General features: G+C 34.2%; 2 protein-coding genes across 2 annotated transcripts; both read left to right on the plus strand.

The window, feature by feature from the left end:
- The first annotated feature begins 10,737 nt into the window (after positions 1 to 10,737).
- Positions 10,738 to 11,903, plus strand: LOC125810319 (GPI-anchored protein LLG1-like). The gene is made up of 2 exons (XM_049489826.1): positions 10,738 to 10,852; positions 11,393 to 11,903. Exons 1-2 carry the CDS (start codon positions 10,768 to 10,770, stop codon positions 11,734 to 11,736), a joined length of 429 nt encoding a protein of 142 aa, XP_049345783.1. The 5' UTR covers positions 10,738 to 10,767; the 3' UTR covers positions 11,737 to 11,903.
- Positions 11,904 to 15,037: 3,134 nt separating this feature from the next.
- LOC125810287 (uncharacterized) lies at positions 15,038 to 21,990 on the plus strand. The gene is made up of 5 exons (XM_049489795.1): positions 15,038 to 15,501; positions 16,824 to 16,860; positions 18,366 to 18,602; positions 18,697 to 18,744; positions 21,330 to 21,990. The coding sequence occupies exons 1-5, from the start codon at positions 15,197 to 15,199 to the stop codon at positions 21,726 to 21,728; spliced, it is 1,026 nt and encodes a 341-aa protein (XP_049345752.1). The 5' UTR covers positions 15,038 to 15,196; the 3' UTR covers positions 21,729 to 21,990.
- The last annotated feature ends 626 nt before the right edge of the window (positions 21,991 to 22,616 follow it).

The raw sequence follows: 22,616 nt of genomic DNA on the forward strand, positions 1-22,616 counted from the left end.
TAATGATTCGTTGTTAAAGGTCACCGATTATGTATTGAACTTCGATTTAAGATCTTTCTTATTGTTATCACATTATGATTCAAGCTTTTTGATATATTGAGATATGAAATCAGTTATTAGGTGTATCATACGAAAACTATTAGAGTTGATGTTGGAAAATTGAGACATAATCCTAGGCTTGAAACTTAAGAACTTGATTATAGATTTGGGTGAGTTTTCGGGTCTAGGCTAAACCTATAGTAATATGGGTGTTGATTAGTTTTGAAATCTTATTGTGATTATATATTTGAATAGATTGCTTTGAGTTGGAAGTTCAACGAAAGGGAAAGGCTCAAGTCCTGAAGTGATTGTTCTACTATTTGAGGCAAGTGGATTTCTAAACCCTTGTTAACCGTATGAAATTCGTGTATTTCCTTGTGGTATATGTTTGGGAGTAATGTGATCAATTGTTTGTGTGATGTGTTGAGAATTGTTTGAAAGACTTGTTGAATCATTGTTGAAGTTGTATCATGATTGTGTTGTTGTGAATTGTGCAATGTTATGAAAATAGTCATCTCCTCATTATTTGTGTGAACATGTCATTTGCATTGTTCTGAGACATGGTTGTGACAAGTGTTATGTGCATTGAGAAAGAATAAGAAATTAAAAAGGATGTACCATTTCGAGGGACGTACCGCGCGCCGCGCGATGGATACTATATTTTGAGGGACGTGTCACGCGCCGCGACAGATACTATATTTTGAGGGACGTATCGCGCGCCGCGATGGTTACTATTATCGAGGGTCGTATCGCGCGCCGCGATGGATGCATGGACAGATATGTCCCCCATGGGTCCCGGACTGAGAGACAGCGGGTGTGTATCACTAGGTCAGACATGCATCACTATACTTGACATTGCATTCCATTGCATTCCACATATTTATCATTATTGAACTTGATATCGTGTTTTGTTGATCTTGTGAGTGTCTTTATATGGAACTTTGATTGGTAAATATTGAGCTTGTTGTTGAGAATATGTAATTGTTAGAGTGTTGTTGTTGAGATATGTGCTATTTTAATTGTGAACTGTTAGGTTGGGCTGATTTTAAGCAGGTTGTAGTCATGGAGATTGTAATTGATGAATATTGAGCTTGTTGTTGATGATATGTAATTGTTAGAGTGTTGTTGTTGAGATATCTACTATGTGAATTGTGAACTGTTAGGTTGTGCTGATTTTATGCATGTTGTAGTTGTACATGGAGGTTCGGTTGGGGTGTAAGGAGTACTCGTATTCTATCCCTTTAGCTTGTGTTTAGAGGTTTACTTGCTGAGTACCGCGTGGTTTGGTACTCACCCCTTGCTACTACATTTTTTTGTAGGTTACTAGCCCTGACCTTTGTGATATTTTCTCTTCTCCTTGTCTGAGGCTTCTTGTGGAGGTTTGGGAGGTAGCTGCTTGTCATTTCAGCGGACCTTCTTTCTCCTTAATTATGATCTTGTTCTATTCTAGAAACAATGTCATTTGAGACTTCTGTTTTTTTTTAATCAGTTGTAATACTTTAGAGGCTTGTACACGTGATAACCAGATTTTTAGGGTATTTTTGAGTTTATTATAAAAATTTCCGCATTTTATTGTAATGATTGAGTTTTAGGCTGACTTGTCTTGGAAGGTTAAGACGAGTGCCATCACGTCTATTTTTGGGTCGTGACATGTTTCATCCATCTTGCACATATTTCTATCGTTCACAAAAGCTTACATAATGTTTTTTGAAACATTCAAGGCTAACATAATAATCTTTTAAACTCTCATCGCCTAGTATACAATATGAAAATAATTCATACAACTTTCACAAGTCATGAAATATTTGAATTTATAAACTATAATTATGATGAATGGAAAAGGAAGGAAATGATGTTTTTCTTGTTCTTGTAAGTTGTAACTAGGGTGTACATGGTCGGGTTGGTTCGGGTTTTTCAAATATCAAATCAAATTATTTGTGTCGAATTTTTAAATTTACAAACCAAACCAAACCAATAAAACTCGGGTTTTTCAACCTCAGGCTTTTTTGGATTTTTTTGGATTTTTTGGTTTTTCAGGTAAAGTATTCATACAAACATATAATTTACTTGTAATTCAAATATTTTTTTAATCCTACCAAAATACAACTATCTAAGGTGTTTCTTAAAAAATTAACACAAAATATGATATGATTAATGACACTAAAATATCCAACAAAAATAATAATAATAATGAAATCGCGTAAAACAAATATTGCAAATTAACAAGTCATAATGAAAATGATCATAATTTTAAAGTACTAAATCATTCTAAAATAAGTTTAATAAGTATTAGTTACATGACTAAATATTAAAGAAAATTAAAATTAGATTATGTATTTTAATTGTCTAAACCAATGTAAAACTAAAGAACAAATATTCAATTTTACTATCATTCTTAGTGTTGAATTGATTTTCTTTTTGCATTAGTATTAATTTGATTTTGATTTAAGCTTTATTATAATTATCAACATATGTGGACTATAATCTTTATTGGACCTCTCAGAATTCTAAGTTTCAAACTTGAAATAATATATTAAAAGATAAAAACTATGAAAAAGTATAAGAAATATTTAAAAATTAGGGATAAGGGTCTGAAAAATACCCCAACTTTGGTCGAATTTGTTGTTGCGATACTAAACTTTCATGAGGACTTATTACCTCCCAAGACTATTTAATACCGTATTTTGAACATATATATTTGCCCACGTGGACATAAAAAATAATGCAAAATTATAAATAGTAATGTGTCCACGTGGGCACATATATACCTTTAAAATACACTATTAAATAGTTCATGGGGTAAAAAATACGGTATTAAATAGTCTAGGGAGGTAATAGGTCCTCATGAAAGTTTAGTATCGCAACGGCAAATCCGACCAAAGTTGGGGTATTTTTCAGAACCTTATCCCTAAAAATTATATTAAAGTAAATATTTTTATGTATAAAATAAAATTTTTAAATTATATATATATAATATCGGGTTGGTTTGGTCTCGGGTTGGTTTTTTTTAGTAAAAACCAAACCAACCCAAATATAGTCAGGTTTTTTTTCAATACCAAACCACTAATCGGGTTTTTTTTTCCGATTTAACTCGATTTGCGGTTTGATTCGGTTTTCGGTTCGATTTTGTACGCCCCACTTGTAACATAACTCTTAACATTAAATATTTGATACACATTTTGAATTAGTGCTTTAAAGTTATATCCAGTTAAATTGTGTCTTTAAATTTGAAAAAGAATTATTGGTTAGGTAAATGTCTCCTAAAGGTTGTCGAAATAGTATTTGACAATTACTTTGAATGTCACTGTCTAAAATCAATGGCAGAGCTAAAATTTTTAACAAGGGGTTCAAGATCTGAAGAAGTAAACATACGAACTAATCGAAGGAAGTTCGGCACCTACTATATATATATATATAATTAACTGTGTATAAACAATAATATTTTCCACCGAAAAAAGTTCGAATGAACTCCCTGAATGTATGCTAGCTCCGCCCCTGTCTAAAACATAGTCATAATTTTAAAAATATTGCAAACCTAACCACTGTGGTAATCACAAACTTCTTCAGCTTGTTCTTTCACGTTGGATGAACAGATCTGCAGTGTAACCTTGCTAAGAGCGATGGTAAGAGTTATGCGATTCATAATTTGGTTAAAAATTTGTCATTATTCAAAAACAGACGTGATGTCAGTTCCAACCCAACAAAACGAAAAAAATGCAGAAATATAAAGCAAGATAAGATAAAGTAAAAAAACTTATTCTTCTATTAAACCCCTCACCCCCCCCAAAAAAAAATATTATTGTCACGTGTACAAGCCACTAAATACATAAAGTGTGAAATTTAGAAGTAAGTACAAGTCTCCGTCTTTGTTTAACAGATAGAACAAAGTATAAAGAAAAAGAAAAAGAGGACCCGCCGAAGTGATAAACAACTATTTCTTCAAATCCTCGACAAGCGTCGAAATCAGGAGGAGAAAGCGATCACACGGATCTGGGCTCGAAACCTACACAAGTGTAGAAGCAAGGGATGAGTACCAACAACACGGTACCCAACAAGCAACCTAATAAACTAGACATCTAGCTAGAAATCGAGTACCCTTTACACTCCAACCGAACCTCCTAAAACTACAACCTGCACATATATCAGCCCAACCTAACAGTTCTACAAAACACCACTCACAAGGCCCAATATCCACCGTTCAATAGTCATAAATCAACAATCCAACAAATCAAGTAAGTCAATTTCAATGTCACGTAGATTAGTCACACGCAACAAGTACATCAATCACAATTAACAAGTAAGTCAGACATAAACATCAAATGCATCAAGTCACAATAATCAATCTCTCACTAGAACCATTTCCAATCGACACAATATCACTAGCCGTAACCATTTCCCATCGGCTTTGTATATATCAAATCACTAGCCAGAATCATTTTCCATCGGTTTTATATCAAATCGCCAGTAAATACCTAGACATCATAACAATTGTTGGTAAAGACCTCGGTATCATAACACTCGCCGGCAAAGACCTCGGCATAATAACACTCACCGACAAAGACCTCAACATCAAATCTATCACATGTCTCATCACGGTGTTCAACAATCAATGCACACAAGCAATATCACACCACTTGGAAGAGACACCAATTCAAGTCCACTTTCATGCTATCAAACATTTCATCAATCAATCAATAAAGGTTACAATAAGGAAATTCACATCATCATGTTTATCACATAGTCTTTTCAGTTTCAACTCTTTTTTATTCATTAAGATTTATCAGGTGGACAATTAGCCCTTCACCTCATTCCCATTACTCCCAACACACAAGCTACGAACAGAATACACAAATACTACTAGAATACAAAGTTTAGGAGATGACTTGCCTTAAATCAATCAATAGTCACTCCAAGGGTTGAGTTTCCCCCCTCATAATCACTTCCAAAGTCACACAATCTACATACAATCAAGTCTTCACCATCACATACCGGGAACAATAATATCCACATCAATTGCTTAGAAAAATGGGTCAATCAACTCAAAATCCAATTTTAAAAATAAGGTTTGAATCCAAAATTTAATACTTGAAAACATTACTCATGACTTTATGAACTCATTGGGAAAAATCACTTCGAAAAGGGACTAAAACATAGTTCACAATCTCCATTTTAGCTAAGAACTTGAGTTCTTGAAAAACCTTACCATTTACCAATCAAAATCTCATATTTTGATGTTAAAACCCATAAATAATCAAAGGAAAATGAAGGTTTAGCGTCATGAAAGCTTACTCAAATGATTTAGCACAAGAAATCCTTTTGGAAATCGCCACCAAGGATTTTCCAAGCTCAAAAATGAAAAATGGGGCTTAAACCCCAAAATTTTCATACCAAAAACCCTCTCTGATGTCGCTTAAGTGACCATAGGTTCGCTTAAGCAAACCCTGCAAAAACTGGGGGTCTCGCTATCGTGAACTAGGCTCTGCTTAAGCAACTATCGCTGAAGCAAGAGCGAACCCTTCAAAAAGTCTGGTGTTCACTTAAGCAAAAGGCCTATCGCAAAAGCAAAGGCTATAGAACTTAGGAACCAGAAAAATAACCAACACTCAAAACATCGACAGGACCTAGGGGATTAGTTCGGAACCCGCAAATACAAACCACATATGCAAATTAATTATACTCGACGTTCCATACTCAATGAAACCGTCAAAATACGAATCTGAGGTCTTCTTGACCCGACATCCGTGAAAATCACCTAGGCCTAAAATCATCCCCGAATCCAATGCAACTCTCAAAATTTGGATTCGAACATTCGAACCCCGAATATTGATCAAAGTCAATCCAAAGGCTAAAATTCCATAAATTCACAACTTAGGACCTCAAATCCTCAAAAAAGACACTGAATTTGAAACCGACAACTTCCACATATCATATTTCACCTTTTGGGACTGATGAAATTGACGTAAGTTCATTCCGACACTCGAAACTCCAAGAGACACCGAAAATCACTTTCTTAGCAACTTGGCCTCTCAAACTCAAAACTTACAAAATTCTCAACTTAAAACTCAAAATCCAAAAATCAACTTTCAAAACTCAATCATAAAAGACTCGAAGTCAATATCGGGAGGGCAAAATGGTAATTTTATAAGGATTATGAAAAATGACCAACCGGATCATTACAAAATCGATCCAAATCAATTAAATAAATAGATATTTATTTGAGTTTGGTTTGATTTTAAACTTTTAAAAAATAGATAATATTTGGTTTCATTTTATTTAAAACAAATCAAAGAAAAATCAAACCACACCCGACAGATTATATACACATTTTTATTACTATATATTTCAAATATATAAATTATTATAAGTAATTTTCATACTTCGTAAGGTAATGACATATTATGAGCGGGAAAGTGGGGTTCTCACTTCTTTAAATATTAATTTCATTTTTTATCAAAGTTTGAATGACTTTCTAGTCAAATTATTCTTACGTATGTACTATGAACAAATCTCATATTATTAAGTTCTGACGACCTAATAATATAATAATTCCTTGCATTATCAAAGTTGAACTCCTGAAAAAAGCGAGTCCACTTAATCATAGTTAAATATCCGTCTTAGTTAGCTTAACAGATTGATTATTCATCAGCACTTCACAGTTCAACAATTTTGGGCCTTCTTAGAGATGAAAGAAATCATATTCAAGAATGGATAAATTACCTAGCTTAGCGAGATTCAGCCACTTATTATTATTTATAGCGGAACCTTTAAAAAATTACAAAAATTGTATTTCCTTTATTTTATATTACTTATACATATTGACCTGATACACCCTTATTCATATAATATGGAGTATCTTTATGCAAATATTCAACATGATAATTTTTCATAAAAGAGAGAAATATCATATTTCTTTATCAAGCATGCAGACATAGTAGTTGGTCCAAACCTTTCATAGCTACAGGTTTTCTTATCAATGCAAACCTATGTAACGCCTATCGGCTATCCTCATCAATTATTGTGTGGAGAGATTTTATTAATTATCGGTTAAATAGACAGGTTGGGTTGAAATTTAAGATATTAAAATGAATTGAAATGGAAATTGGGTTGGGTCAAGACCCGTCCAAATTACTTTGGTTCAAATGGATTGGACTCAAATGGGATAAAAATTGGATTGGGTCATGACCTGCTCAATTTGATCGGCTTAATTTAAATAATTTTAGGGAAAATTACGCGGTTAAGCAAACTTATACTACTTAATTACTCATCATAACTATAGTTTGCTACAATTACCACTCGCGACTAACATTATACATTAATTATGTGGGCTGACTTCGAGTTTGTATATGTATAATTCGCCAGAATATACAAATACATATGTATAATATACAATTATCTAACCGATATACATATACAATTCAATTCTCTCCCACTCTCTACCCTCTCTCCTCCCTCTCCCAATCTCGTTCGCCTCTCTCCTCCCTCTCCCAATCTCGCTTGCCATATATACAAATGCATATGTACAATATACAATTATCTAACTGATATACATATATAATTCACCTCTCTCCCACTCTCTGCCCTCTCTTGCTCGCCTCTCTCCTCACTCTCCCAATCTCGTTCACCTCTCTCCTCCCTCTCCCAATCTCGCTCGCCTCTCTCCTCCCTCTCTCAATCTCGCTTTCCATATATACAAATACATATGTATAATATACAATTATCTAACCGATATACATATACATATCACCTCTCTCGCTTGCCTCTCTCCTCTCTCTCCCAGTCTCGCTCGCCTCTCTCCTCCCTATAACATGTAGCTACGAATTGTAATTATCAAACTATAGCTATAGAGAGTAATTAGGCAATTTTTGAGTGGCTATATGTGAAAGTTCCTCATAATTTTAACATATTGTTATTTACCTTTTATAACCACAATTTGAATTTCAACTCAAGAAAATAAACAAAATAAGTTATAAATGGATAGATAATCCTAAAAGATATTGAATAGATTGTAATTCATACCTTCAATATGGGAACATACATTACACCAATGCAAATTAAGAGTCTTAAAACATGTTGAAATTGAAGATTATATTGGGTTCAACTGAAGATTCTTTTAAAATAGGTTAAGACTTGAATGAGTTGACATTGATCTAATTCAAATTATCTTGAGCCCAACCCATACAATTTTGAGCGGATTGAATTGATTACCTATATTTGGGTACATTTTTGACACCCCAGTATCATCTAAGTAACATGCAATACATTGAGTATATAGTGATAATTATTCAAACCAAACATGTATACATACAATGCAAATATGCATAAATACATACCGTACACATTGTATGACAAAGAGAAATTAGAATACATGCATTCATATAGAGTACTATATGTGTTATATTTAGATTAATTGAAGCATGTTAAATACAAATAATTTAATCTAAATGTATTATTAGATGTGAATATATTTTCTTAATAATTGTTAGCATTTCGTTTCAAGAATTTTGAATACACATATAATATTATGTGTTGATGCAATTCTATCGTCTAGACATTTGTCTTTTTTTCTTTCTAAAAGTTTATAGATGACAATTTGGATGCCATTAATAGAATTAACCATGCTAGATGTCATTATCTATACTTGATTAACTATGTCTACACATGATCACTTTCTTATCCCACCAACATAAAATGTTCTTCCATGTAAATATATCAACAATATCAACCTTTTTCATTAATCTTCATAGGCAGTATGTTACTATACAAAATACCTATTGTTTATTTTTTATCTTCATGACAAAAATATAATTACATAATTAATATGTCACTATTTAGCTTCCAAAGATGAATTTTTGCTAAAATTCATTGTCATTTCCTACTTTTTGTAGTGATCCATAGGTGGTTATTGGAGCCACAAATTTTTTTCTTCTATGACCATTTAACAAAATGGAGACTATTCTTTTATAATTTTTTGTACAATAAACAAGGATGGTGTTTGAGCCATCTTGCTCATATTTGTATCATTCACAAAAATATATGTAATGTTTTAAAGAACATTTAAGGTTAACATAATGATTTTTTAAAATCTCATCACCTAGTATACCATATAAAAATATTTCATACGACTTTCACAAGTTATGAATGATTAAAAGTTATTAAACTAATCAAATTCAAACTTTAATTATGATGAACAGGATAAATGATACTTTTCTTGTAACATAATTCTTAACTTTAGTTATTCGTTTGGTAAATGGTTCCCAAAAATTGTTGAAATAATATTTGACAATCACTTCGAATGTCACTATCTAAAACATAGTCATAATTTGAAAAAAAATATTGCATACTTAACCACTATGGTAATTACAAACTTCTTCTGCTTGTTCTTTCACGTTGATAAAGAGATCTCTGGGGAACCTAAGAGCAATAGTGAGAGTTGCGCGATCGTTGTTGGAATGTGTAGAAACGGAAGAAAGAATTGGATCGGGGGATTGGTAAACTTTAGACATTGGTTTGAAGGTTGAATTGCGATAACCTGAAATTTAAATTATTGTTTTTATGTTTAAAATAATTACATATTACGCGAATATTTCTATCATAAATATGAATTCACTATAGTTTGAAATAATTAATATTGTCTCACTTATTAATAATTGAGAGAAGTATTGAAAAACCTTTGAACTTGGTGCAAATTGTTAGTCCCCCCACCCCTCCCTCAAAAAGAAAATTATTGACAGACTTAAAAACGCCATCTACTTGACTAACTAAACTTAGATACACGTACACCCTTGATACACTCCCGATCTACCACATGAGATAGTAAGTGGTCTCAAACTTTTATAGGAGCATGCGACTCTTAATAAAAAGTCGAGAGAAGTGTTGAAAATACCCAAAATTTGGTGAGAATTTAGAGGTGTATTTCACTCATGTTGGAAGATCGGGGGTACATTTAAGTTAAGTTAGTTAGGTAAATGGTGTTTTTAAGACTGTCAATAGTTCGGAGTTGAAATAATAATTCGCGCCAAGTTTAGGGGTGTTTTCGATACTTCTCTTTCAATAATTTTGTACTAGATTTTAAGTCAGATAAACCACTCCTTCAGTTTTCAAGTCAGATATTACATGTATCAAAGGTACTAGATACATGTATCTAGTGTATCCCATATACATATAAATCACACTTATATACATAAATTATATCTAATTTAATCCACATATATCTGAATAAATATAGAACGAAAGATAATTTTGAACAATGAAATGAAGACACATAAATCAACATAAATAGTTGTCCATCAAATTAAGACCCAATAAAAATAATATATTTTTATCTATATTTAATATGTGAATATAACTACAAATATGTAACTTCCCCTTCTATCCATAGATTGCATTAAGGGTCGTTTGGGAAAATATTAGCATATATGGTAAAAAAGATGAGCATGAATTACCATAATAGATTTTATGTTTGATTTAGGTTATAGAGAATAACTTTTAAGAAATTTATATAATTTTTGGAAAATAGTGTTTGGATTAGTTGGAACTAAGAGAAATTAAGGGCCTATAAGAAGGAACAAATCAATGGACAAAAAAACTAGTTCATTTTTAGCCTTTGTTTCTCCAAGTCTTTCTGTCTTTCTCTGCATTATAAATAAATAAGAAAAATTGTGAAAATATTCAAAAGAAAAAAAAGTGTATCAAAATAAGAAGAAGAAAATAAGAAGAAGAAGAGCAACAATGGCATTTGAAAGATCATGCTTCTTCTTATTTTTCTTCTTCCTTGCAATTGGCTTGGCTTCCTCTTCCCCAAACCACATCTCATGTAATTATTCCTCTCATTTTATTTTATTTATGCTCTTGTTCTCGATGTCATATCCATTATGGAGTCGGATTAATTTAGATTTAAGCCTTTGGGATTTTCACTCTAGGGTAACACGCTTCGATCCCAACTAGAGGGACTCCATTTCATAGGTTCAGATTCAAGACTTTGATTAAGGATAGAGAGGGTACTTACTATTCCATCATATATAGTCCACAACCATCGGTGATCCTCCATTTTTATTTCGTTTAATATTCCTTATTTTGTGTTATTTCCCACTAGACTCCATTAGAAACCGGTTCAGATTTTAAAGTTTATATATTAACATAAAATAATAACTAGATTCACAATTAATTGTCTATAAATATTTTATGAATTTCTTATTACAAATACATTATTTGATCAATAGAAGTTACTAGGTTCACATAAGGTAAGACCGATCAATGAGATTCATCTAAACCTCCCTTAAACATAAAATTACATTATTTATGGCATAATTCAACTTTCTATTTTATGTAACCTCTTTGACTTCTTCGTATGCAGATGATGCACTAAATGCTCACATGCTAGGAGGTCGTGGCCTTCTTGAAAAGTTCTATGTGAAGAACGATTGCCCCGTTGAATTCGAAAAGGAAGACTTGTCACCTCTCATCAGAACATGCAAAGGACCTTATTACAACCCACTTGTGTGTTGTAACGGATTCACGCAGATAGCTTGCAAGTACGCGGAACTTATTAATAATGTCGATAACGGGTGCTCAACTGACTTATTTTACGTCTTGAATAAACAAGGAGGTTATCCAAATAATCTTTTTGCACAAATTTGCAAAGGAGATAAAGAGGGATTGCCTTGTGATAAGCCAAAGGGTAACAAGGGTAGACATTAAGTTTTTTTAATTAGCTAGGCATGAGAAAAATGCTTGGATTGATTAATTTTTTTTTTTATGATATTGGTTTGTAATAGCCTTTGTCATTCATTTTTATTAAACATGGTGTATGGTTGAAAAATTTTAGTATTGCATTTTGTGATATGAATTTAATTAGTATTGATGATATGAGAGCTTGTATATTTGGGATGTTTCGTGTGATTGTGTCGAGAAAATAACTGATATCGAAAAATATCACAATAATTATAATAGTTTGTTTTAAATGGTGAGTGTTGCGATTGTTAGAATAAAGATAATAATATCATTCAACTATTCGAATTGAAATATCATCAAATTATTAGAATATTGATGATCATGATATTAGCGATCCAAAATTAAATTTTGTTTGGCTTATAGTTATGGCGAGATGTTTCTTGAAAATAGTTGGAGCCTATAAATAATAATTTCATCTTTGGGATTTGACTAAGAGCCCGTTTGGATTGACTTTAAAAAAATAGTTTTTAAGTCAAAAACAAAAAGTCAAGCTTAAATTACTTTTAAGTTAAAAAATAAAAAACTAGGGGAGACTTACTTTTGATTTTTAACTAATTATTTTAAATCATTTTAAACTTATTTTAAGTTATTTTTAACATTGTCAAACACTTTCTAACTTATTTAAGTCATTTTTTGACTTATTTTAACTTATTTTTATATTTGTGAAACAGTTCAGAAGTCAAAAACTGACTTAAAAGTATGTTTGACCAATTTTTAAGTCAATCCAAACACTCTCTAAGTCAAACAACAAGCAACATTCAAAAACATTGTTATTTTGTACTTGAGTCGGTGATTTCACCTTTTGATCAATGTCTCTCAATGTAAATTGTTTTTTTTTTCCAAGAAAAGAAGAACTATTTTTATATAGGAATAAGAGTTTTCATCAAATAATATTTATTAATAGGGTTCATGAAGTTTGTAATATAAATGTGTCCTCCAAAAAAACTTAAAACATATAAACTAAGGACTCTTTTGGCCCCAAAATTATTTGGAAACTCTAAGAAGCAACTATATTTTTAAGACAGCAGACATCCATGATGATTAGTCGTGATCCATGAGCATTTGAACCTTAAATTTTAGGGAATGTTTGGATGGAAAGAATTTCCAATTTTCTCTGGTTTGGATGACTTAAAAATTCGGAAAAATATTTTTCAAATAAACTAATATTCTTCCAATTTAAGGAAAATAATTTTCCTACATATAGTAAGAAATTAAATTTAAAACTCTCTTGCAACCTCACCACGTGACCCGAGGCCTAACTCCCGACCCTAACCTCAACCACAACCATAACTTAGGACTAGACTCCCAACTTTTCACCGCGACCTGAAACAAGACTCGTAACCCCAACTCGGGACTCGAAAGTCAACCCCAAGCCCAACCTAGAACCCAATTCCAACTCTGATCCCAACTCGAGACTAGACTCCCAACCCGTGACCTGACTCCTAACCCTTACTAGGGACTAGAACCCCGACCCCAATCCCGACATGAGATTGAACTCCTTATCAGGACTAGACTCTCAGCCTCGACCCTAAACTCGACTCTCAAAACTCAATTATCAGAGACCTGACTCTAAATCTCGACCCGACTTAGGATCTAACTTCTAACTAGGAACCAACTCTTAACCCCGACCCAAGACTCGATCCTAACCCCAAATTTGGTCGCAACCTCTATCTAGACCTTACTCCAACCAAAACCTTAGCCTAAGATCCAACCTCAACCTCAAACCCAACTCTGAACTGGGACTTGATGACCATAACCCTGTCTTGGGGACCTGACCCCGACCTAGAGCCAGACCTAGGACCCAACCCTAATTTGAGACAAGCTTACAATCTCGACTAGTGATCCGACACCGACTCCTAATCTCAACCCCAACCCCCACTTAAAATTTGACCTATTTTGACACCTATTCGAGGTCAAGGTCTGGTTGTAACTTAATGTCAGGTCTTCGATGTTCATTTGGGATCAAGAACGGGGTTAGGACACAAGTCAACATCATGTCGGGGCTTGTGATTAGGTTTGTTGTTGGGTCCTAAGTTAGTGTTAGGCTAAGGTTAGATTGAGGATCAAGTTTTAGGTTGGGGTCAAGTTTAGAGGTCTAGTCCCAAATCAAGGGTGGGGTCAAAGTTGTGTCTCGAGTTAATGTTAGGTTTATATGGGGTTTCTGGTCGGGACAAGGGTCCAGGTTTGTGTTAAAGTGTGGGAATCTACGTTCGCTATAATAGTATTTGTCCATATTATACATAAATGCTCTTAGAATAATAAAAAAAATAATTCTTACTAACCAAACACAAAAAACTAAGTAAGAAAATCACTTATTTTTCAAAAAAATAATTTCAAGCAAAAATAAGTGGTTTTGTTACTTCATTTTTGGTGTTTGGTTAATAAGTAGAAAATATTATCCAATGAGCATTTATGCATCATTAGGAAAATACTATGACACCTAAGACTCCACTCCCCACTTAACCTAAGACCCATTTTTCAATCACGACCAGGGACTCAACTCTCAACCCCAAACCTGACTCTTGAACTTAACTCGTGAACCCAACCTAGAACCCAATCTTAACTCGGGATCCAACTCAAGACCTGACTCTCGACCTCAATCCAAGATTCGACTCCTGACCCTAGATTCGCCCCCCAAACCCAAAGCCAACTCAAAATCCCAAACCCAACTCCCTTGGCCCTACTTTGACCTGGGAATTGACTCACGATCCTGATTTGGGTCGAGGTCGTGTCTAAGTCAAGATCGGAAGTCGTGTCCCAGTATGCATAGTGTTATATTCATTAAAAATATATAGTATGATACACAACACAATATAATATAATACTTCCTTTGTTTCAAATCACGTTTTATTTTTCGAGAGTCAATTTGACCAATTTAGTTAATTTTTTAAAATTAAAATTCAGATATTCCAAAATTATACAAAAAGTATTATAAATTACTTCCTTTGTCCCATATTAGTTGATCATCTTAATAAAACTAGTTGTCTCATATTAGTTGATTAACCTTACTAAATTAAGAAAATATTAATTAATTTTTTTTCCATATTACCGTTGCAATTAATTCTTTTTGAAAATGTTCATATTTGTTTGTAAAATTTCAAGAATTTTTGTTACATGAGTGAATTAATAAAATTATTTTTTATTTATAATTTTTAATATGTGTATAAAAGAAAGTGATCAACTAAAACGAAACGGAGAAAAATACTTCATACACTATTTTGGAAAGAGAGTAACAACCATCCAAAGAGAGTATTAACAGAAATATGAAATTCCAAGGATCAACATTTCTTTTCTCTAAACGCGGCTCCTCTTTCCCATTCACGCGCCGCCGTTCACCACCACATCATCTCTCACCGCCACCACCCATAACGTTACCGTCATCAAAAGGAAAAAAGATACTTCCATTTATGAATCATATGTTATTAATATGGGCGGTGTGACGTCATCCATCGCCGCTAAATTCGCGTTTTTCCCACCGAATCCTCCGTCGTACACGGTTGTTTCTGACAAGTCATGTGGCGGTAAATTATGCATACCTGAGATACCTCGGAGGGAAAACGTCGACGTTTTGAAGCTGCGGACTCACCGGGGAAACGAAATCGTCGCCGTATACGTGAAGCACCCAAAGGCATCCGCCTCTATGCTTTACTCTCATGGAAATGCTGCTGATTTGGGGCAAATGTTCGAACTGTTTGTTGAGTTAAGCCTCCGTCTTCGGGTCAATCTCATGGGGTAAAATTCTCATTACTCTGTAGAATTGCTTATAATAAAATTATCCAATTTTGCTTTCATCTTTGTTTCTCTTTTTGTCATCTGATTTAAACCCTTGCTCCTGAGTGTGTGCTATGGCATATTTAGGGGAAATATATTGTTTTGAAAACAATAACAACATATCCAGTTTAATCCCATCAAGTGGTTTGGTGAGTGTAGGATGTACATGTACGGACCTTACACTTACCTCACGAGGTAGAGTGACTCTTTCTAAAAGACAATCGGCTCAAGTAACTCATAACAAAACAATTTTAGAAAATAACATACAAAAGCAAAGCAGACATAGCAAAGAATAACGAAATCTTTCCATAGAATTCATATAATGAAGACTTATCTATTTAAGCCTAAATAGTTAATGGAGCATAAATAAGGCACATTAGTAAAATGTAATTTTCTTATCCTTACTTTTAGATTTTAAAGATATGACCAAAAACTTTTATAGTGATTTGAAAGATTTTAGTATTGACTTTTACAAGTGAGCTACCTTACTTAAAATGGAACAGAAGGAGTTTACCTTAGAGTCTTCTTATGATCGAAAAACATGTACATGCATGAACCATGTTTCTGCCTCTTCATGCAACGCATATTCAAGATTTTTTCTGGGGGACTCCACAGACACTTACGTCGACTACATGGAGGGGATGCCACAGAAGAGCCTTTGAAAGAACGCAAAGGAGAATTATATAGCAGCAACTGATAGTGCTAAATTTTTTTCTTTATTTGATGCACATACAATATCCTACCTGTATTTATAAAGGATAAGTATCTTGGCAAGGAAATCCATATATATGTTTCCTTTGTAAGCTCTTCTATACGAGTTTTCCCCCTTTTGCTATGAATTTGGATCTTCCTTCAAGAGTCATACTGTAAGGAATGGATATCATATAAAACTCATCAAGGACTTAGATTAATAAATGAGAATATTTTATTACAAGGAGCTGGATTATGAAGTTCATAACACTACTGTTGGTGGAGTTTATTTAAAAATTGCTTTAGTAGAATTCTTTTGTTTGGTAGAGGGAGAACACGAATAAAGATAATGTTTTTCTTTTGTTGTAGCTTAAGACTGTGCTGCATTATATTTTTTCTATAGCATACTTTTACTGAAGTGTCCCACAGGTCTAATGAATATGCAAATCATTTATTTTCACATGATTTTATGCCTAAATCCTTCTCTTCTTTCTTCTCAGTTTTGGTATATAAATTTGTCAAACTAGACAGTAGGATTTCTATTTTCCTTGGTTTCTTATACTTCACTGACTTGTTCATGTGTGCTTCTTTAGGTATGATTACTCTGGATATGGACAGTCGACTGGAAAGGTTAGATATCTATAACCATAAATGGTATTACATGGTTGATAGCAGCAGAAAGTCTGTTTAAATGATGATGTCTATGGTGGCTTTATCCTTTTTAATTTCGATTGGGGGAAGTGGAGGGGAGGGGTAAATCAACAAAGGCAACCTTCTGGACAACATTCAGCCGCCTTATAAATCCAAGTCTAGGGGAATTTCCCATCTTATCAGACAAAATGCATTGGTGAGAAGTATAAATTAGCAATGTTTTCTACACAAGCGTTCTATCATCTACTTGTTTTGAGCAACCACATAAGATGTCGTTGACCATGAGCTTAGATTCTCTGTTGGCATGGTAACCATAAGCTGAAAGCACCTTTTATAACTTAGCAAGCTTCTGTTCTAGGTCCAGTGAATTCTCTAGGACCCTGCCAAATGCAACTTGGCATTTTTAGCGCTACTTTGTGTTTTATGAAAATGGTTGATTTTCCCTTCTCATAAGGAAGACATGTCCTAGCTCTAAGTAACCAATATCCTGAGGATTTCTTAAGCCATTAACCTCCCTTTAAGCAAGAACAGTAACTGATTTTAAGAAGTTGTGTGTAATTGCCTGTATGTAACTAGCATAAGCTTGAATAATTCATTTTGAAATACTGAAGTGAAGTTCATGAATAAAATATGCCAAGGAGATCCTTCGTCTTTGGTTTTTGTGTCTCTTGTGTGAGTTGTTGAGCCTCTACAGTATGTTTTATGTTGCAAAAATGGGTAATCACCTCTTGATTTCTTACAACGTATGACAATTTAGTTGATATGTTTTTCTTGAGAAAGGTAGCTAAAGACTCTTTAGTTGATATGCTATTGTTCAGTAAGTATATTATTAGGTGTATGTTAATACGGAGTACCATCTTAAGGTGATAGCCTTATGATTAGCATTTCCAGTACTGCTGGAAGAGCTAACGTCAATAAATCTTCATGGATGTCCAGAAAATTATTTTCTTGCGTCTGTACTTCGATATTTTCTCTTTTGAGCCGGGGGTCTATGGGAAACAACACCTCCTTACCCTCACAAAGGTAGGGGTAAGGCTTGCATACATCCTACCCTCCCCAGATCCAATTTGTGGGATAACATTGGGTATGTTGTTGTTGTTGTTGGGTGTCCAGAAAACCTTTTCATGTATCTACCCATAAATTGTCTTTTTATTTTTCATTTTGTTGCTTCCCTTCTACACTAGCTCTAGCTATTTGGTTTGTGCATTTAGAAGTGTGATTACGATGTTGTTTGGGCTCTTCTTTTATTTCTCTTCATCTTTTTCTGTCTTAATATCGTAAATGACTTGTTTTTTTGGAGTCTTGAATAGATATCTAAGGACCTTATAAAAAATACGAAATTCGATATCTAATGAAGTATCAGTGAAGAAACTTTCATTTCTGAGAATGTTTTGTGACAGTATTTAGGTTGTCTTATGGGTTTATTCTCCTTATTGCTGTCAGCTGTTACTCATAATATGAAAAACTATCCTTCTCTGAACCAGCCATCTGAGTGTAATACATACGCGGACATTGATGCAGTATATAAATGCCTAAAGGAGCAGTATGAGGTCAAAGATGAACAGCTAATACTGTATGGTCAATCTGTTGGAAGTGGTCCAACCGTTGATCTTGCATCACACACACCCAATTTAAGAGCTGTTGTTTTACACGGTCCAATATTGTCTGGTCTAAGAGTGTTGTACCCTCTCAAACACACACATTGGTTTGACATTTATAAGGTAATTTACACTCTTAACAGGTTATAATTTGATTACTTTTTCTCTCCCTATTTTCACTTATACAAACTGATGTTTTTCCTCCAATTTATTTCAGAATGTCGAAAAGATTAGCTTGGTGAATTGTCCTGTTCTAGTCATCCATGTGAGTTGTCTTCTTTTCAACTTTTTAATCCTTCCATTCCCTAATTTACTTTCCTTCCTCCCCTTCTCTCGGAGCCCTCAGTTAAACTCTTACAACCTTTAGTCGGTATGAAGTCCTTGGAGGATGTGGGGAGGAGAAGGTACGGGGACTACCATTTTACTTGTTTGACCATGCTTGTAGTTTCTTCTCTAGAGAATTGCTATTTGATGGATCATGGGTTTCCTTTTTTTCAACTGAATATTTTCCATGCCACCGGATTAACTTTCTAGGTAAGTCATGCTTATTTTCTTTTCTTCCAAGTATAAATATTATACCCTTCGGGGTGGCCCAGTAATTTGGGCTTGGGATTTCAATGTTGGAGGTCTCAAGTTCGAAACCCCTTACCAGCTAAAGCAAGGGGTTTGCCTTCTGGGTCGAGCTCGTTGCACCGGGCTTGCCTAGTGGGGGTTACCTCTCCTATGTGGTTTGCGAGTTATTGCATAGGAGCGGGGGTTTTACCCTATGCGCACCTAAAGGGTAGCGGCTGCGGGTTTCCCTTGTCATAAAAAAAAATATATAAATATTATGAAAAATAGTTTGATCTGAATTTGGTTAAGAAGTTCCTAGAGGAAGAGAATTTTTTCAGAATTCAGTTAGCTCTGATGATGTCTCTGTAATGCAGAGTGACCAAACATTGCGAAAATACGCAAGTTATGCCCTGAACTTGTCCAGAAAATCCATTTTCATACTCCAACTTTATGGGTGTCCCCTTACCCTCCATTCTTAGTCACAGTGGAACTACTACCACCTCCCTGTCACACCCAAAACCAGTTACATGTTGTGTGATGGACAGGTGGAGTAAGCATTCCACATCCGGAAAGCTTTAAAATTCTCATTCTTTCAAAAAATCTTCCTGTTCCATCTTCTTCCTTTCCACCATCCTATCACTTCATGCTCCATTCCAAAAGAAATGATCTTTCAGAGATAGGTTTTCCATTTTCCTTTCTCAAACCCAATGCTAAATTTCAAATTTGGGTTCAAGCGAAGAACCACCAGCGAGCTTTGCCCGGGAAAAAATCTTGGGTATCCTTTTATTATCTCCACCCTTCTCCATCTAAGAATCTTCTCCGTTCAGCCATCATTTTCCTAGAGACCCCTATCCAGAAGTTAAAAATAGAACTGAAAGGACAACTTCACCGGAATTTTTTCGATCACACATATTTCAACCACATATAATCTTATTGTACTGTAAATATGATGAGGCTGAGAAATGAAGGCGGTTTCTGAGTGTTGATTATTATGGTTGTCTCTGCCTTTTTTTTAATTTTTTTTTGTGAATGACATGTGATGTATTCTGGAACTTTAGACCAAAGAGGTGAAGTTGGCTGGTTTTGAGGAGGTATAGGTGGGATTGGTGGTCTCTGGCATATTATATGAGGGGATAAGGTGGAGATTTGAGAGAATTTTTTTTTGAAGTGTGGTTGTATATAGGTTTTGTGTTTAGGAACGGGGATGGCCATGGTGCCGGTGGAGATGGAAAACTGGGAAAGAGGTCTTCTCTGGTGTTGGTGGAGGTCACGGAAGCAATGGTGATGGAGGATGGTGGAGGTTCTAGTGGGAATGAAGAAAAGCAACAACGAGAGAGAGAAAACAGGAGCAAGAGAATGGAAAAAGAATAACAACAACAACAAACCTAGTGTAATCCCACATTGTGGGGTCTGGGGAGGGTAGAGTAGACTGTACGGAGACCTTACCCCCTACCTCGTGGATGTAGAGATATTGTTTTTGAAGGTTCCTCAGCTCAAGTAACGCATATCAAAGTAGTTTAAGATCAGAAATACAGAAGTAAAGAGGACATAACAAATAATATGGAAAGCATTACATAGCATTCAAAAAACAAGAATAGTAACAACTAAATAATGCAATAACCGAAGCACAAGAAAGAACAGGTAGTAAAAAGAAGTGTAATGTAAGAAACTATAAGAGTAATGCTACTACTACTGATATGAAAGGAGAAACAAGTACAGTACAAAATGGTAAAAGAATAAGAGCAAAAGCTTTTTCAACTTAAGTGTAATTAGTTGGATAATATCCAATTAGAAAATGGCAACGGTACAGTTTAGCGCGCTTTTAACATTTTCTTTTGTTTTACGTCCATTTCAAAGGTGAGCACTTTCTCTGCCACGTCATCTTTAAGGGTATTACTTCCACTTTGATCAAGCATAGGGGAATAGAACGCTCGTTAAGTTGAAGTGTGTGATGACTTTTTGAACAAGTTCAGGGGGTAACTTTAATTTTTCCCTTAGACCATCCAATGGATTCTTGAATTATATATATACATTGAATGAACTGACTTTTCTTTCTGCAGCAACTGGAACAATTTTGTTTTCTAGCAAACCACTGAGCTAATGAAATACTTCTGCAGAATGTTAAACACACTCGTAATCTTGATGTTATGTTCTTTCTTATCAAAGATAGAAACTGAATTTCAGGTAGCCATTTTAATCAGTGGCCTGATAACAGCCAAGAATCATCTGAATGTGACAATTTTGAATGTACAAGTAATTGTTAACATTTTACTCAATTATTAACATTTCCATGTGTAGGGAACAGCAGATGAAGTTGTTGATTGCTCCCACGGGAAACAACTCTATGAACTGTGCAAGGAGAAGTATGAACCATTATGGATAAATGGAGGCGGTCATTGCAATCTTGAACTTTACCCAGTTTACATCAAGCATCTAAAAAAGTTTGTTCTTGGTCTTGGCAAATCAAAGACTACTACAAATGGTTCTCATAAACCATCTTTAGTCTCTGACACTAAGAAGCCAGCTGAAAGTGTCTCCTCAAACACACTCAATCTGCATTCTGACCTTCCAGAAATTTCAAGAAACAGTTTGGATAGTCGACTTGATAAGGCAAAGAAGTCGAACAAACCTGAGAAGTCTCGGATGAGCACAGGTTGTGTTGACAGGTTTAGGAGACGGAAGGGATTGGTGTGGTAATAATAGCTTTTGTATAGGGGCAATCCTGTTAATTTATAAAACATTGGATTGAGACGAGCTTAAATTGAGCGAAATGGACAGTGTGGATTTTTATAGCTGACTCCAACTTGCTGGGATTGAGGCGTTGTTCTTGGAACGTGACGCCCTAACGGGTGATTGTAGGTGTAAATAATTGCATTATCTGTATCATTTAGAGGTGAAGTTGTGATTTCTGCATCCATTTTGCCCTGTATATAATCTCAAATATTCAACTGTCATTTTTTTATATAGAAAGCTTATAATTTTTGGCTGTGATCATGAGTTCTAATAAAAGTACATTGGCAAGAGAGACAAAATATTATTTCCCTTACTAGTTATGGATTCATTAATAATGTATTAGCTATTTTTAATGTTTAATTAATGAAAGATGAATATCTATTGAGATTTTTTGAACAATTTTTATGCATAACAATTAAATAAGATTTAAATGTCAAACGTTATTGCAGAGGTATAACAATCAAACAACAATATACCTATTGTAATTATATAAGTGGAGTCTCACCTATTGTGATTATACAAGGGGAGTCTAGGAAAAGTTGAATTGATGTACGTAAATCATACCCTATGAAGTTGTTTCTGCGTAGACTCTCGACTCGAAAGAAGTAAGGGTTTTTTCTAACGTGCCTATGTAGCCTCCCGTTTATAAGTATGGTCGACAATATATTCATAACTGAAACTCTACCAAGACATTTTCTCCTTGATTCCCAGCCCAAAAAATTCTCGGATATCATAAAAAATAGTAGCATAATCTTTTATTTAGTATTTTAGACGATTATGACCAAAAAAAATAGCGGAGACGATCGTTATTTACCTTTGATGATAAATATTGCATTTCACAGTAGTGCTACA

Source organism: Solanum verrucosum, unplaced genomic scaffold (genome assembly GCF_900185275.1).
Source record: "Solanum verrucosum unplaced genomic scaffold, falcon-dt-bn FXZP01000038.1, whole genome shotgun sequence".
Taxonomy (NCBI): Eukaryota; Viridiplantae; Streptophyta; class Magnoliopsida; order Solanales; family Solanaceae; genus Solanum; species Solanum verrucosum.

Excerpts from the sequence above, each read along its gene's own strand:
- LOC125810319 (XM_049489826.1), top strand. The coding sequence starts at position 10,768 with ATGGCATTTGAAAGATCATGCTTCTTCTTATTTTTCTTCTTCCTTGCA. Across the intron at positions 10,853-11,392 it reads TTCCCCAAACCACATCTCAT|ATGATGCACTAAATGCTCAC; the intron begins GTAATTATTCCT and ends CTTCGTATGCAG.
- LOC125810287 (XM_049489795.1), top strand. The coding sequence starts at position 15,197 with ATGGGCGGTGTGACGTCATCCATCGCCGCTAAATTCGCGTTTTTCCCA. Across the intron at positions 18,603-18,696 it reads ATTGGTTTGACATTTATAAG|AATGTCGAAAAGATTAGCTT; the intron begins GTAATTTACACT and ends AATTTATTTCAG. Across the intron at positions 18,745-21,329 it reads GTCCTGTTCTAGTCATCCAT|GGAACAGCAGATGAAGTTGT; the intron begins GTGAGTTGTCTT and ends TTCCATGTGTAG.